This window comes from Falco rusticolus, chromosome 9 (genome assembly GCF_015220075.1).
Source record: "Falco rusticolus isolate bFalRus1 chromosome 9, bFalRus1.pri, whole genome shotgun sequence".
In the NCBI taxonomy this organism is placed as follows: Eukaryota; Metazoa; Chordata; class Aves; order Falconiformes; family Falconidae; genus Falco; species Falco rusticolus.
The window spans coordinates 35,565,240-35,578,921 of record NC_051195.1 but is presented as its reverse complement, the minus strand read 5'-3'; the positions used below and the strand labels follow the sequence as shown (position 1 = coordinate 35,578,921).

At 41.1% G+C, this 13,682-nt stretch overlaps 1 protein-coding gene across 15 annotated transcripts in view; it reads left to right on the top strand.

The window, feature by feature from the left end:
* The window catches only part of ABLIM1 (actin binding LIM protein 1), a 208,402-nt gene that overhangs the window by 62,257 nt on the left and 132,463 nt on the right, over nt 1-13,682 (top strand). For 4 of the 15 annotated variants that reach the window (XM_037399088.1, XM_037399090.1, XM_037399087.1 and 1 more), the window contains exon 1: nt 345-671. The exons of 1 other annotated variant lie outside the window; for it this stretch is intronic. In XM_037399088.1, coding sequence (XP_037254985.1) covers nt 428-671 — 244 coding nt within the window. In that variant the 5' untranslated portion in view covers nt 345-427. Of the gene's footprint in view, nt 1-325; nt 672-13,682 lie in introns of those variants that run through there. 10 more of the 15 variants (XM_037399098.1, XM_037399092.1, XM_037399093.1 and 7 more) reach the window with 7 other exon arrangements.

The window sequence follows — 13,682 nt, the reverse complement described above, 5'->3', positions numbered from 1 at the left end:
CGGAACAGGGGCATGGTAGATTAAAAGCACAGATGTGCGTTTGTAGCTTATGATGATGATTCTTCCATAATAAGATTTTTGACACAGCAAGGTTTTTTGATTTTAAACTAATCCTCTTATATAACTCAGTTACGTTCTTTCTCTTGTCCTGAATATTAATCTGATTTTCAGATACTCTTTATGATTTTGCTTCCAATTTTTGTGTTCTCAGGGATGAGTTGCAACTGATTACAATAGTTGTAGATGGGAGTCACCTGATCAAGCATACTGTCGTAATCTCTTGAAGATAATCACTAAAAATATATCTTCCTTAATCTCCTTTGCTGGATAAGAGAAACAGAGAAGGATTGGTATGGGCAGTGTGCCGTGAGTAGTAGACTGACTACTTGCACTACTGGTTGCTTTCCCTAGCTTTTTCTGAATAGAAATGCCATCTTTCCCCATTTTAAACAGCGTTAGGAAGCTGTGTGGATCAAGTAAAACTGAAGAATTGGTGCTGGAAAAGGTGAAATTCAGAAATTCAGTCAAAAGGATGTCAGTTATTGAGGATGGGGATATTGCAGAGGTCTTGTATCTCATTCCTAAGCAGAGTTTACTGAAGCAACTGCCCTGCTTGAATCCAGATGACTACTACTTATGTGAGCAGTTAATTGACACTCCTGAGGATCTGGGTAAGTGAGGACTGGCATTAGATCTTGAGTTTTGGTTCGTGAATAGGCTAGATAGCTTTACAGGTAGATTATATTTTTGTAGCAGCAGGATGCTTTATGACAGCAAGTGTGTTTGGGTGTGGAGAAATATTTTATCACTGACAGAGGAGAGAAAGAGGAGTAAAAAGCCAAACTAGAATCTGAATAGTCAAAAGCAGTTGATGGATATAGGTGAAGCTGTCTCTATGTGGCCATCCTGGGACAAAGGGGGCCTTAATCTGCAGAAATTCTCAAGATAGAAAAATACTTTTTGAAAGCACAACATCCTGTGGTAATGTCTTCCAGAGCTTTCCTATGGGTTTTATGAAACTATGTTCCCTTTTGCTTGTTTTAAACCTATTGCCAAGTAGTTTCATTTGAAGCTGTCTCACTCTTTAATTGGAAGAGGTGATTAAAAGTCTGTGTTCACCTTCTTGTCACTTGTGAGTTTATTAGGCTTCTGTTGTAGCTTCCTTTCCAGGATAAGCAGTCATAATTTATTTAAAGGCTCTGTGCAGGAGCCAGTCAATGCCTTTGACTATCCTTTTTGCATTTAATTTTCTAATTCTACTATAACCCTTGAAAAATTGGGGAATAGAACTCTATTCAACATGTAGCATAACATGGCTGTAGGTACAGTCATAACAATGCTCTTTGTTCCTCCCAGTAGTTCCTAAAATTTGGTGTATGTTTTTAATTAATATTGAACACTGGTTTATTTCTTCATAGAGCTGTCAGTGGTGGGAGAGCTTATATCTGGAATTCATCAGTTTAACTGATTCGTTACAATCCATTAAAATTTTTTTTTTAAAAAAGTTTTCTGGAAACCCCTATCTGTGAAATTGGCTATAAATGTTAATCTGAAGTTCTCAGATAAATTGCAAAAATACTCCCTTCTAGGACTTGCTTTATGGACCTCAGTTTTGGTCACCCAAACTGCTTATGTGGTGGAATTTTGCCCGTACTTAGCAGATCGAAAGAACTGCTACACACTTGTCACTCTGCCCAGCTCCTCAGAATGTTAGTACTGATTGATTGTGTATGGTGAGCAAGTATTTTTCAATGATCTACTTTCAAGTTTGTTGTTTCATCAGTGCCAGGTAATACTTTTTCATCTATGGAAATAGCTTTTTGCTAGTCAGCTCTGTACCCAGTGAACTTCACACTCTTAGAGTAATACTGGCCAAAACCCATATGCTGTTTCAGATGGTTACTACTTCTGAGTAATCAAATATTTTAAAACTAAATTTTTAATTCAAGTGTTGCTAAAACACATGTCAAATATATAATAAGGCTGTGAACCAGAAAAGGCAACTACCATTGTGCCTTGCCAGCCCCCACAGTGTTTCACATTGATATTCTGGAGAAAACTACAGACGATTTAGGCATTTTTATAAATCATAATTTAGGATAGAAAACTAACTGAATTAACAGTGACCAGCTGTATGATCAATCCATGCAGGACTCCAAAGAAATTCTTTGCAATCATAGCAGGCTATGAGCCACCTTTTTGCACAGGTGCAGTTTTCTTCTTATTTGTATGGGGCTTAAATCAGTCTAGAAATCAGCAGTTTTGCAGTTCTTCACTCATTTGTAAGCAATCACAAAGATAGCAGGTCAGGTTCTGATTAACATTGTGCTACAAAAGATAATGCAAATAACCACTGGGGCTTTTTTTCCTTTCATCCTACATTTTGGGTCCCACTATTCAGTAGGATGGGTATTGTGGTCCTGCTTTCCAGCGCAATGGGTAGTGCTAGCTGAAAGGTTGCAGGCTGTCTGACGTCTCAGCTTTACTTAAATTACAACAATTGGAATCAGAATCTCACCAACTTAGAAGAAAACCAGTAGAATGGTTTTTGGAAACGGCCTGATTGTAAAAGCTGTGTATGACTTTAAGATGCAAAACGCATGTCTGTCTCTTAGGCCATGTGCCTGATTGCGGATTATAGTGCATCAAGTACTACAAGATTTAGCAGCTTATATACCCCGCGGAAAGACAGTTTGCTGTCTGTATTTGGCTTTACAAACAGAGATTGGAAATTAACCTGTTCAAGGCATTTGAAGTCACTAAACATTTTCCTTGCTGCTCGTAAGTGGAATCTAACCAGCAGGAAAGGCCCCCGTTTTAGGTTTTTGGAAGGTCAGGAATTGTCAACAAGTGCAGAGCTATTTAGTATTCAGGAGGCGAGAGTCTTCTGAGTCTCACTGATTGAACCCGTTACTTGCTTTTACTTAGCACTTGTATCCTGAAATTCTGTCCCCTTCTTAAAGGGGAAGTTAAAGTGGTGAAAGTTAAACTTGCCTCATCAGGTTAAATGGTGGCATGACACTGATAGTTAAAGGTACTCTAAAAATTGAAGAAAACATTTAAAAAAAATTCAACAAGACTAGAAAGGCTTTGTTTCACTGAAAGGACCCTCGTTCTGCATTTCCCTTGAGTTCATTTGACCAAAGACTGATGAGCCACCTCCCCTCCTGTTTCTAGGGGAGGACGTAAGGGACTGTTCCCCATGAGAAGGGTGGCTGGCTGCGTGGTTTGCTGCAATAAAATCTGCCTTAGCCTAGAAGACCTGTTCAGCAAATGGCCTTGATTCTCTGGAGGCCAGGCTCTGACACAAAGGGTTCTGTGGAAAAATGTCTGACATTCAGGACTAGCAAAAGTTGAAACTTCATTGCAAAAAAGCAGTGGAATTTTAAAGCGAAAATTGGCTGCGAACTGTGTGATGTTGCTTCTTGTACGAGATACTGTTGTCTGTTGCTTGTACAGATGACACCTTATGTGCCCCTCCAGGCTGATTACTCTTTGGGTGTGACAGTGGTATACACCTGACAGAAAGGAGATGTATACCGTATTACCTAACACAGCACCTCTATGACCTTTAGTAACTTTATGCAACAGTGAATTTAAAGCATGGCTTGCGAGAATGGCTGCTTGTGTTGGATTAGCTGCATGTAAAGGAAGGCAGAAGGAACCTGAGAAGATGAGAAGGGCATGGGGGGAATCCAGGGAGCATGAAAACAGCTTGATGGTAAGCCAGGGAGCAGACTGGACTGGTACAAGAAAACTTATGAAGAACCAAGACCTTATGTACTCTTTGCTGGGTTAAAAACTGGCTGGACGGCTGGGCCCAAAGAGCGAATGGAGTTACATCCAGCTGACAACCAGCCACAGGTGGTGTTCCCCAGGGCTCAGTGTTGGGGTCGGTTCTGTTTCATAACTTCATCGACTATGTGGACGAGGGGATTGCATGCGCCCTCAGTAAGTTTGCAGATGACACCAAGTTGGGGGGCAGTGTTATCTGCTGGAGGGCAGGAGGCTCTGCAGAGGGACCTGGGAAGCTGGATCAATGGGCCAAGGCCAGTTGCATGAGGTTCAACAAGGAGAAGCTGGTGAAGGGTCTAGACAGCAAGTGCTATGAGGAGTGTCTGAAAGAACTGGGGTTGTTAAGCCTGGAAAGGAGGAGGCTCAGGGGAAGAGACCTTGTCATTCTCTACAGCTACCTGAAAGGAGGTTGCAGGCAGGTGGGGGTTGGTCTTTTCTCCCAAGTAACAAGTGACAGGACGAGAGGAAATGGCCTCAAGTAGCACCAAGGGAGGTTTAGATTGGGTATTAGAAAATATTTCTCTACTTAAAGGGTTGTCAAGCACTGGAACGGGCTGCCCAGGGAAGTGGTGGAGTCACCATCCCTGGAGGTATTTAACAAATGTGTAGATGTGGCACTTAGGGACATGGTTTACTGGTGACTTGGCAGTGGTAGGTTAGTGGCTGGACTTGATGATCTCAAAGGTCCTTTCAAACCTAAATGATTCTATGATTCTGTTGCTCTCTACAGCTTCCTGAGGAGGGGAAGTGGAGAGGGAAGTGCTGATCTCCTCTCCCTGGTATACAGTGATGGGACAAGTGGGAATGGTTGAAAGCTGTGCCAGCTGAGGTTTAGACTGGATGTGAGGAAGTATTTCTTTACCAAGAGGGTGGTCAAACACTGGAACAGGCTTCCTGGAGAGGTGGTCGAAGCCCCAGGCTTGTCAGTGTTTAAGAGAGATTTGGGCAATGCCTTTAATAACATGCTCTAACTTGGTACGCCCAGAACTGGTCAGGCGGTTGGACTCGCATTGTAGGTCACTTCCAACTGAAACAGTATATCCTGTTCTATGAGAAATGGGGTCTGGGGAAAAGGTCTGTTTTTTCTGTCTATGTTTGCAGGGAGGAGGGATCCAAGAGATCAACATGGTGATGTGAGGGAAGGCACAGAGGCAGGGTGTTCCTCACAGGAATGGGCTTTACAGATCCAAAGTAAAAGGTCCAATTATAAAATACTAGCTGTAGCATAAACATTTGCTCACTGTTGTACATTGAAGTGTCCACACATCATCTTGCTTGCGTCAGTAGAGTTTTCTTGCTGTGTTTTGGCAAGACAGCTAGAGCCCCCTGCTAGGGAAACAAACAGGCACTGTTTTTTGCCCCATCGCCATTTTCCTTTCATAGTACCAAGATGTGCCCAAGATAACCCTGCAGACTGCAGTTTTTTTAACACCAGTCCCTGTTGTTACCTGGACAGAAAGAAGGAAGGCGGGGAGGGGAAAAAAAATTCAAAAAAATTCCTATTTTAATTTTTGGTTGTACCTGCTAGAGGTGTTTGTAGTAGCTCCCCACAGAATGTATGCTTTATGTAACCTACAGCCAGCGGATTTTAATGGGGCTGTGTGAACTTGTCAGGTATCCAAAGCTAAGCCATCCTGAATGCAAGTGGTGATATGAGAGAAAAATCCAGGTTCTGTTGGCATTGTAGTAGGCAGTACTCTTTAGATGCTGAGAGGTGCTGAACAGACGGCTCATGTACTTCAGATAAGGTGGTTCTTTTTGATAGTTTTTCAAATTGATTCCTTTGAGTGAGTGGTCTGGCCTGGCTTCAGTCCCTACAATTTATTTATTTATTTATTTAAGTAATGCTGACTTACATGATTGAATAAGAAGCGTGCTTTTAAAGTTCTGTGTTAATCCAGGTTTAGGAGCGTTATATCATTCTTCTGCAGGACAGTGTCTGAATTCAGAATAGTCCTGATAAGTCAGCTAGATGGTTTGAAGTCATGTAGCAGAATTTCAGAGACTAAAAGTGTTAAGTGTTGAACTTGCACAGATAAGAAATGGAAAATAGCTAACAGTATTCCAGAAAAGTATACGGAAGATAATGATACTTAACACAATGTATTGTGTTATATATCTATATATTGATATGTATCGACTGTATAATAATGCTGCAAAACCCCCCGTTCTTTTTCTGGGATATGTTAGTAGGAGATATGTACAGCAAGGTAGATAATTTTTCTCTGTTCCTGTTACTGAAAAGGACTCTGCTGGATACTGTCTCTAGTTTTGGATATTGCAGTTCGAGAAAGATACTGGTAAATTGGAAGGAAACTATTAGAAGGCAGTGAGAATAGCATTAGGAAAAAGGACTTGTGAGAAATGATTAATGGAATTAGGTTTGCCTAGTCCAGAAGAATGGAGATGAGGGATTTAGTCACTCTTCAGATGAATAAGGGGTTGTCAAATGGATGTGTTCTGCATTGTCCCGAGAAGCACAGACAAACATGCTTGTGAAAAAATGCTGAGTAGTGGTTTTGTGTTTGAGTAGCAAGTACAGCTGAAACTGCCTGTGTTAGGCACTAATGGTCTTTGCTTCTGTAAATATGAAGTTAGCTTGATAATTTTTTTTAAAGATTAAATTTAAAAAGAAAATTTTGGACCAGTTCTTCATCCTCTGTGTGTCTGCAGTATCTCTACTTCAATTTAAACACTGCTGCCAAATTTTTACTTGAAGTATTTGAACACGTAATGTCGTCTTAACCCTTGGTGTCCCATTTCAGATTTCCATTTGCTGTGGGGCAAGTTGTTGTCCATGTTTGAGGTCAGTCCAAGCTAACTTGCTTAGGAGTACATCAGTGGTTTAGCATTAATCTGCATTAACGTGGCATGGTTTAGAGCAATGGAATTCACCTCTGTAGGTCTCACTGCTCCATCTCTGCCTAAGTTATTAGCTGTTATCTGATAAACAAGAACAAAATCACAGTTCCTACCGTTACTAGATGCTAGCAAGAAAGATGAGCCGAATCAGCTTTAAGTAGAAAGGAATAACGAAAAATTTCTGGGTTTTCTCCGTGGCTGTAGGCAATAACAGTGGTGTGAAGACTGTTAAGGGGAATTGAAGCTAAGGTCCTGCTTACTCTGTCGCTCCACAGTACTGAGGGGTGTAGGCAGCTCTGACTGGAAAGAGCATATAGTGGCTACACCTCCCCCCCCACCCCGTTCTTTACAGGGAGTCCTGCCTTTGTGCTGTATCTGATTGAAACTTCCTCTCCCATGTCCGTCCTCTGCAGTTGTATAACCTTGATAGTTTAATCAAACAGCCAAGAGAGAAATGCAGTCGCAGTGCCGGGCAGAGGGAGCAGGACAGCGGCTGTGGGCTGCCCTGGCTGCTCAGGGCCACCACGGCCTGCCGCCAGCAGCGCGGGGGCGTCCAGGCATCTGAGGTGGAACCTGGTTTCCAGCTGAAGAAGGTCTAGCCTGTTTGCCAGTGGATAAAATACTGGTGACGGTGGGATGAGGAAAGGAGAAATGGAAATTGCTATTTCTTCTGTGCTGAAAGCCATCCCTTGGGCCTGCTCTGCTCATCCCGAAGGTGAAATAGTGGGAGAGCTGCAGAGCAGTGAGAAGGGCATAGGAAATGGCTGTTGTCACTGGCTCCAGCTTTCACTTTGGGCATGGAGGGTGTAGAAGAGGAGAGAGAAGCTTGGTGCATGGCCTTTTCCCTTGCTTCATCCACTCCCATACATCCCTCATGTACTGCTTGGGGAGAGGATGAATACTGACTGCTGTCAGCTCCTCCTCCTCCTCCATGCCTGAGAGGCGGGGATATCACTAAGGAGACTTATATGTATACAGGGACCTCAAAAGTGGCTTTTTGTCTGAGAGAATGATAGCTATTTGGTAGACCACTGTGAGCTGCTTTTTTCAGTGAAAAGGCAAATAGTTAATGGAAGGAGAAGGGAAGAAAGGGAAGTGGGAATGTTCTCCACCCAGGTGATGCAGACAAGGTACAGCTGAGACTGAAAGAAGACAATGTTAGAATGGGCGATTGGGGTTACAGTATTTATATTATCCTGCTTTTGGTTTTTCAGTTATTTTCCTTTAAGGAATGGGTCTTTATGGTGGGATGCAGAAATTCTGTGGTACCAGGGAATGTTTTATCACTGTTTGTTACCACGTGAATTAGACGGTGGAGCTGCTTGTGCAGTTTTCAATGTAAGACATAGCAGCATCTAACTGTAAAGTGCAAAAATACAAACCCCATTAGCTTATTGGTAGACATCAGTACTTGAAGGATTCAGTGTTGTTTGTTTATTTTTTAAGTTGGCAAACTCTCCTTTAAAATACATGAGTCTTTCTTTTGGAGCAGAGGCAATAATCCGTCTGGTTTGGTGTAAACTAACTGTGAGCAAACCTTGCAGAGCAGCAGCAGCAAAACAGCTTTTATAGTTAGCTTTTAAAAATTCCTCTTGGTGCAAAAGTTGGAATCAGTTATGCCTATTCTGTTTTGACTATCAATTGGTTGTATGTCTGCTTAATATTTTGATGATCATCCTACTATTGAAACAGCAACAAATAATTCAAAAGAAAGCTTCAAACATGTAAGTTTTTACATGCTGGAACAAGTGACCTCCCTAGCTAGCAGATAAAATCAGAGCCACTAATAGGAAAGTTCCAGAAGCTGGAGTGAGGAGATAAGAATTTGTGTGCTGTAAAAGCTTTTTTGAATATATTAATATTACACTATGTAGCCAAGTTGTATCTACTTGGAAAAGGTATTTTTATTTTTTCTTTGAGGTCCTTTGTAGTTCATTTGAAAGGATGCTGGACTGGGAAATAGCTGTTGGGAGTGAGATAAGTTTGCAGGACTGATACAGGTGCCTTTTTTAGAGTCCTTTTTATAGTTTAATATGGAATCAGAAGAGAAGGCATTTGTCATTTGGCACAGTGAAAACTGATTAGTACGGTTTAAATATAAGAGTAGTATATATCTAGTGTCCACATGGTGGGTTGCCTGATCTTCAGGGATTGCGGACTGGTGGTGTTGCATGCTTTGCTGTGTATTGTATTGCTGAGGCAGCTAGTGCTTGGTGGGATACTCTGTCAAGTCACTTGAGACTGCAAAGCAAAAAACTTGTTTCTTTGCTCGGCAAACTGATTGGTGGAAAGCTGCTTCAGTCCGGTGTTTCATGGACCTTTCACGGAGAAGCTCTTTAGACTAGTGAGTCTTTCCTGCATTCCTGCTGATTTAACTGAGCCAACAACTCTCAAGACAGGCTGTGGGGGTTATTCTGCAGAGTTAATCCAATTCTGAAGTGGATTATCAATATCAAATCGCCTTAACCTTAGGCATGCACAGTAAAGCATGACACTTGGAATCATGGAATCATTTAGCTTGAAAAAGACCTTTGAGATCATTAAGTCCAACCATTGCCTGTATGCTTTCCTGTTGGGGATTCCTGCCTTCGTGGAAGTGAGTTGCAGTTTTCAGCAGTAATTGTGGTTACTATCAGTAATGGTTACTGACAGTACTCTCCTGTTTTTATCAGCAACAATACTGGTTGTAATAATGATTTGGCTAGATGAATTAAATTTATAGCAGGTGAATAGTGATGATTTGATATGGTAGTCTTAAAGAAAAATACTGAGTTTAAACCACTGTCACTACAGCATACTACTGTACTATATATCTCAGTTCTGTGCCAAGTATGTATGCATAATGTGAAAGTTCACACACGTGTTAAGAAAGCATGATCTCCTTTCTAAGGATTAGCAATAACATAAGCAGTTTGGAAGCCAGTTGTTACATCAGTAATATAAATGTGTGTTCAGTGGTTAATGTTTGTACATACCTACAGTCAGATTACCCACCATGGAGCTTTTAACGTTTTCGGGTCTGTTGCAAAGAAGTGTAATGTAACTGTCTTTTCTCGGCTGTTTCTAAAGATGATCTGGAGGTTTCAGGTGCTTTTTACATCTGTGTGTGTTATAGGCTTCTTAATGTTTAGAGCAAAGCCAAGTGTCCTTGTTTACTTATTTTGTTTTGTGATAATTAGTTTTATCAGTATTTTGCAGACTATTACTGTTATGCAGAATAGCACCTACTAAGAAAATCTTGCTTGCAAGAACCTCAGAAAACCAGATTTTGTTTTAAGAAATCCAGACCTCTTAATAAATCAAAACCTGAGAAATGTTTTATTCCTGAGGAGTCTAATTTGAAAGAATATTAATAAATGGTTCTACTAAAAAAGCAATAAACCCCCAAGTCCTGTCAGATCAGAATGATCTTTTGCTGAATCAAGTGATTGATATATCTGCTAAATTTTAATTTCATTTAATATAAAAGAATGGTGACACATGATTATAAACACCAATATTACAGATTGGAGGTATCCAAAATAGCATGACACAAGCTGCGAAAGAAAGCACAGCAGAAGAGATGTGGGTAGGACCCAGGCCATCAGGCAGTACTTGCTTGGGGATCAGCCCTATCGGTAAGGACAACATGATTGTCCTAAGATGTAGGATTGCAGGGCTGTAGTATGTCCTAAGAAAGAACCATATTCCCCTCGGGTGGGTCTGTGTATGCTCCTCTAGACTTTAAAACTTGTAATAGGGCAACATAGAGGATCTGAGGTGGCGAGTCAGGCTGTGGGTCCCCTATAGCTGCTTAACATTCTGCTGGTTCCACACAGGGCAGCATGGTAAGGAGATGGCCTTAAGGAGAGGTTGGCACAAACTGCGGTGTGAAGTGATTACAGAGCAAAAACTGTGTGGAGGAAAGACTATAGGATGACTGCCATAAAGGAGCTTCCCGTGCAGCTTGCCTGCGGGCTTGGGAAGACTAGTAGGTTTACTGGAAGAACCTGGAGAGACAAAAGAGCAAAGCATGCAAGAGCAGCCTTACTAAACACCTTATGTTTGTCGTCGGGAGCGAACACCCAGCTGTTCACAGCTAGTAATGGCAACAGATTGGTCAGGTACAGGCTGAATTCTGCTCAGCAGTGTGTCTGAGTGAATCTGAAAATCTCCACCAACGTCATCAACTGCGCCCAAGTCAGTTGCCTGGCTTCTTTTATACTACAGTCCTTAAAAAGCATTGCTGCTTGAGCTGTTTTCAAAAGATGGAAAATGTGTTAATTGTCCAAGTGGTTGAGGGAGAGGCATCAGAGGAACAGATTTCTGGAGCAGGGTATGTTCAGGAGAAACAGAAGCCAGGAAATACTTAAATGTATGGCTTTTGAGAATGTTAAAACTGGAAATTGTAGGCTTCCCTGTCAGAGCACTGGGAGCACTGCTCGGTTTACAGGTCTTTTGCAAGAAATCCCATGTTGACATTGGTTTTTCTCCAAGCAGGCACAGTTAGATCAGGATAACAATTAGAGCAGGTCATGAAAGTGCGACATTTCCTTCCTGGAGAAGGGAGCATTTTGCTAAATGCCATAATCAAGACTTTATAGAAGTGATGGCTCTCAACTGACCTAGGGTTGCACAGTGGTTAAGCTGTGGAAGCCTGTGGCAGGCTTTCTTGTCAAAACTGTTTTTGCCGGAAGCAAGGACATTAACCAGAGGGTATTTTCCTGGATATTAATTAATAGAACAACTTCTCCCCTTTCCCTTTCTGTTTTCTAGCAGACATGATTGATGAACAAGAGATATCAGTCCGTTTTGAAGAAATTGTAAAAAACCTGTCCGCTGATACTTATAAGCCATGATCTCATCTGTGAAGAATGAAAGCAAGATAAAAATATGAAAGTCAGCTTTTAAAATGAGAACAACAAATCGTAAATCATAGCTCAACTGTGTAGTATCTTACGCTTTTTCAACACTATCAAGGTACAAGAAAAGGTGAAACAAACAGGTTTAGCTCTCCCTTTGTGGAGCGACCTTGGTATGGTTCTCATGCCCCTTGCGGAATGCACAGGATAATTTTCACCAGAAAATAACAGCAACATAAGCATGTTGTTTAGCTATAGTATATTCATTGTGACTCTTCCACCTACGCTGTGTTCAAGGGAGACTCTCCATTTAATTTGTGCCATGGGAAAGGTTATTTAAAGGAAAAAGGTTATTGTGCTTTCCTTTAAAATTGCCACCTCTAAATAACAATAAGTACCAGGGATTTGTTTCCAGATTTGCTATTCCTCTTTCATCTCCAGTTTAGGATATCTGAGTAGACTCTGAATTGTACAGTGGGGTAAATTTTAGTCTTCAGGCTTAATACAGTGAGATTAAAACCAAAAACCATCCTGGTTTAAAATATTTGTCTGCTCTTTGTATCTCTTTATTCAGGAGTAAATTACATTTGACTCCTAAATCTCCAGTGTAATTTACTGCAGTCAGTATTTTGAAATTTATTTTTATGTGCAATGTTGTAGTCTAACATTGCAGCTTTCCATGGCTGAATGATGTGAGGAAGGGCTTCTATTCAGCTACGGGTGAGATGAGATACAGCAGTGCTAATCTCTAGCACATGTAAAAAATGGAAGTAATGAACTCGAACAGAAATCCAGATACCAACAGGCAGCTTCTGTGTCAGCAGCTGCTGGAACAAAAAATGAATGACAATCATTGCCAGCCTTGTGTCTGAAGCTCACAGGAAAGGGTTAACATTATCCATGCATGTGTATCTATAGACTGTACTCTGCACATCAGATCAAATATTTATGAATGAAGGGCAGATGTGCCCCTTTTGGGAGGGTGCCCCTTTCGGGAGGCTGCCCCCTAACTGTTTACAAAATACTGTTTGAAAAAGAACACAGCCAGGCTGAGTTACAACCTGACATCTCTAACCAGTCAGAAAAGTGACATAATGGATTATGCCTCAGTGTTGGTGGGGTTCAGCCTGGCTCCCCAGTTGAGCCTCAAATGCTATTAATAGTAACACGCTGAGTCATAGAAGCAAGAATGTCAGACCGCCTGGGCTGTGCTTCTCTTAGACGTTAAGACTGCTAACAATAGAAAGCCAGCCTAGATTTGTTAGAATAGAATAACTATTTTTTTTCCATGCATGTGCCTGAATCCCTATCTCTCCCTTAGTTACTTATTTGTTCAAGAATGTCACGGAATAAGAGAGATCTTCTGGGTGAGGCAGACTGGCTTGTTTAATTTCTTTCTGTTCTGGATGGCATTTACACAAAACATTTATAATTTATTTACTGCAAATATTTTTAACACGGCATGCATACTCTCATTTTTTTTTCCAGCAGGTATCAGCCATCTGCTGCTCTGTCTGGCTGATGCCTACAGCTTTTTTCTTTACATTAATTTTTCTCTCCCTACATATAGTATACTGCATTGAGAAGGAATTCCCTTGTGGAGGCGTGAGCTCCAATTTAAGTCCAGCTCTCGCAAATCAGAGGTTCTTCCAACTCTGCGTTGAACATGGCTTTTGCTTTAGGGTGCGGTATAAATGTAATTGCACCTCCATGTAACCTAAAGCACATTTTGCACTGAGTTGTGGTCAAGTTGAAGCTATAGACCAATGAATCTGCCCGTAATCTAGCCCAGAATCTCTTTGTATGTGACCCAGTTCTCTACTACTGATGTTACATTTGTGTTTGGCAAGTCAATTAATTTCCCTTTGTCATTTTCTCTACCTCTAAGTGATAAGTATTAAAATTTATTGTCCAAGCAAAGGTATGATGACATAGGTTTCTGTTGGTGAAGTCACTTGTAGCTAGCTAAAATGAGGAATGAAGTAATTTATAAATAAGAAAAAAGTGACCTATAGTAGCAGAGAGAGAGGTTCCTCAAAATCTTGATACTGGCAGTATATATGTATTCAAAGTAATACATGTTAAGTGGTTTTTAATAGGCATTCAGGGGTTTGACTAACCGTATTTCCAAGCTTTTCTTCATAACTGCAAATGAAAGGATACTTATAAAAGAAAAGCTTTGTT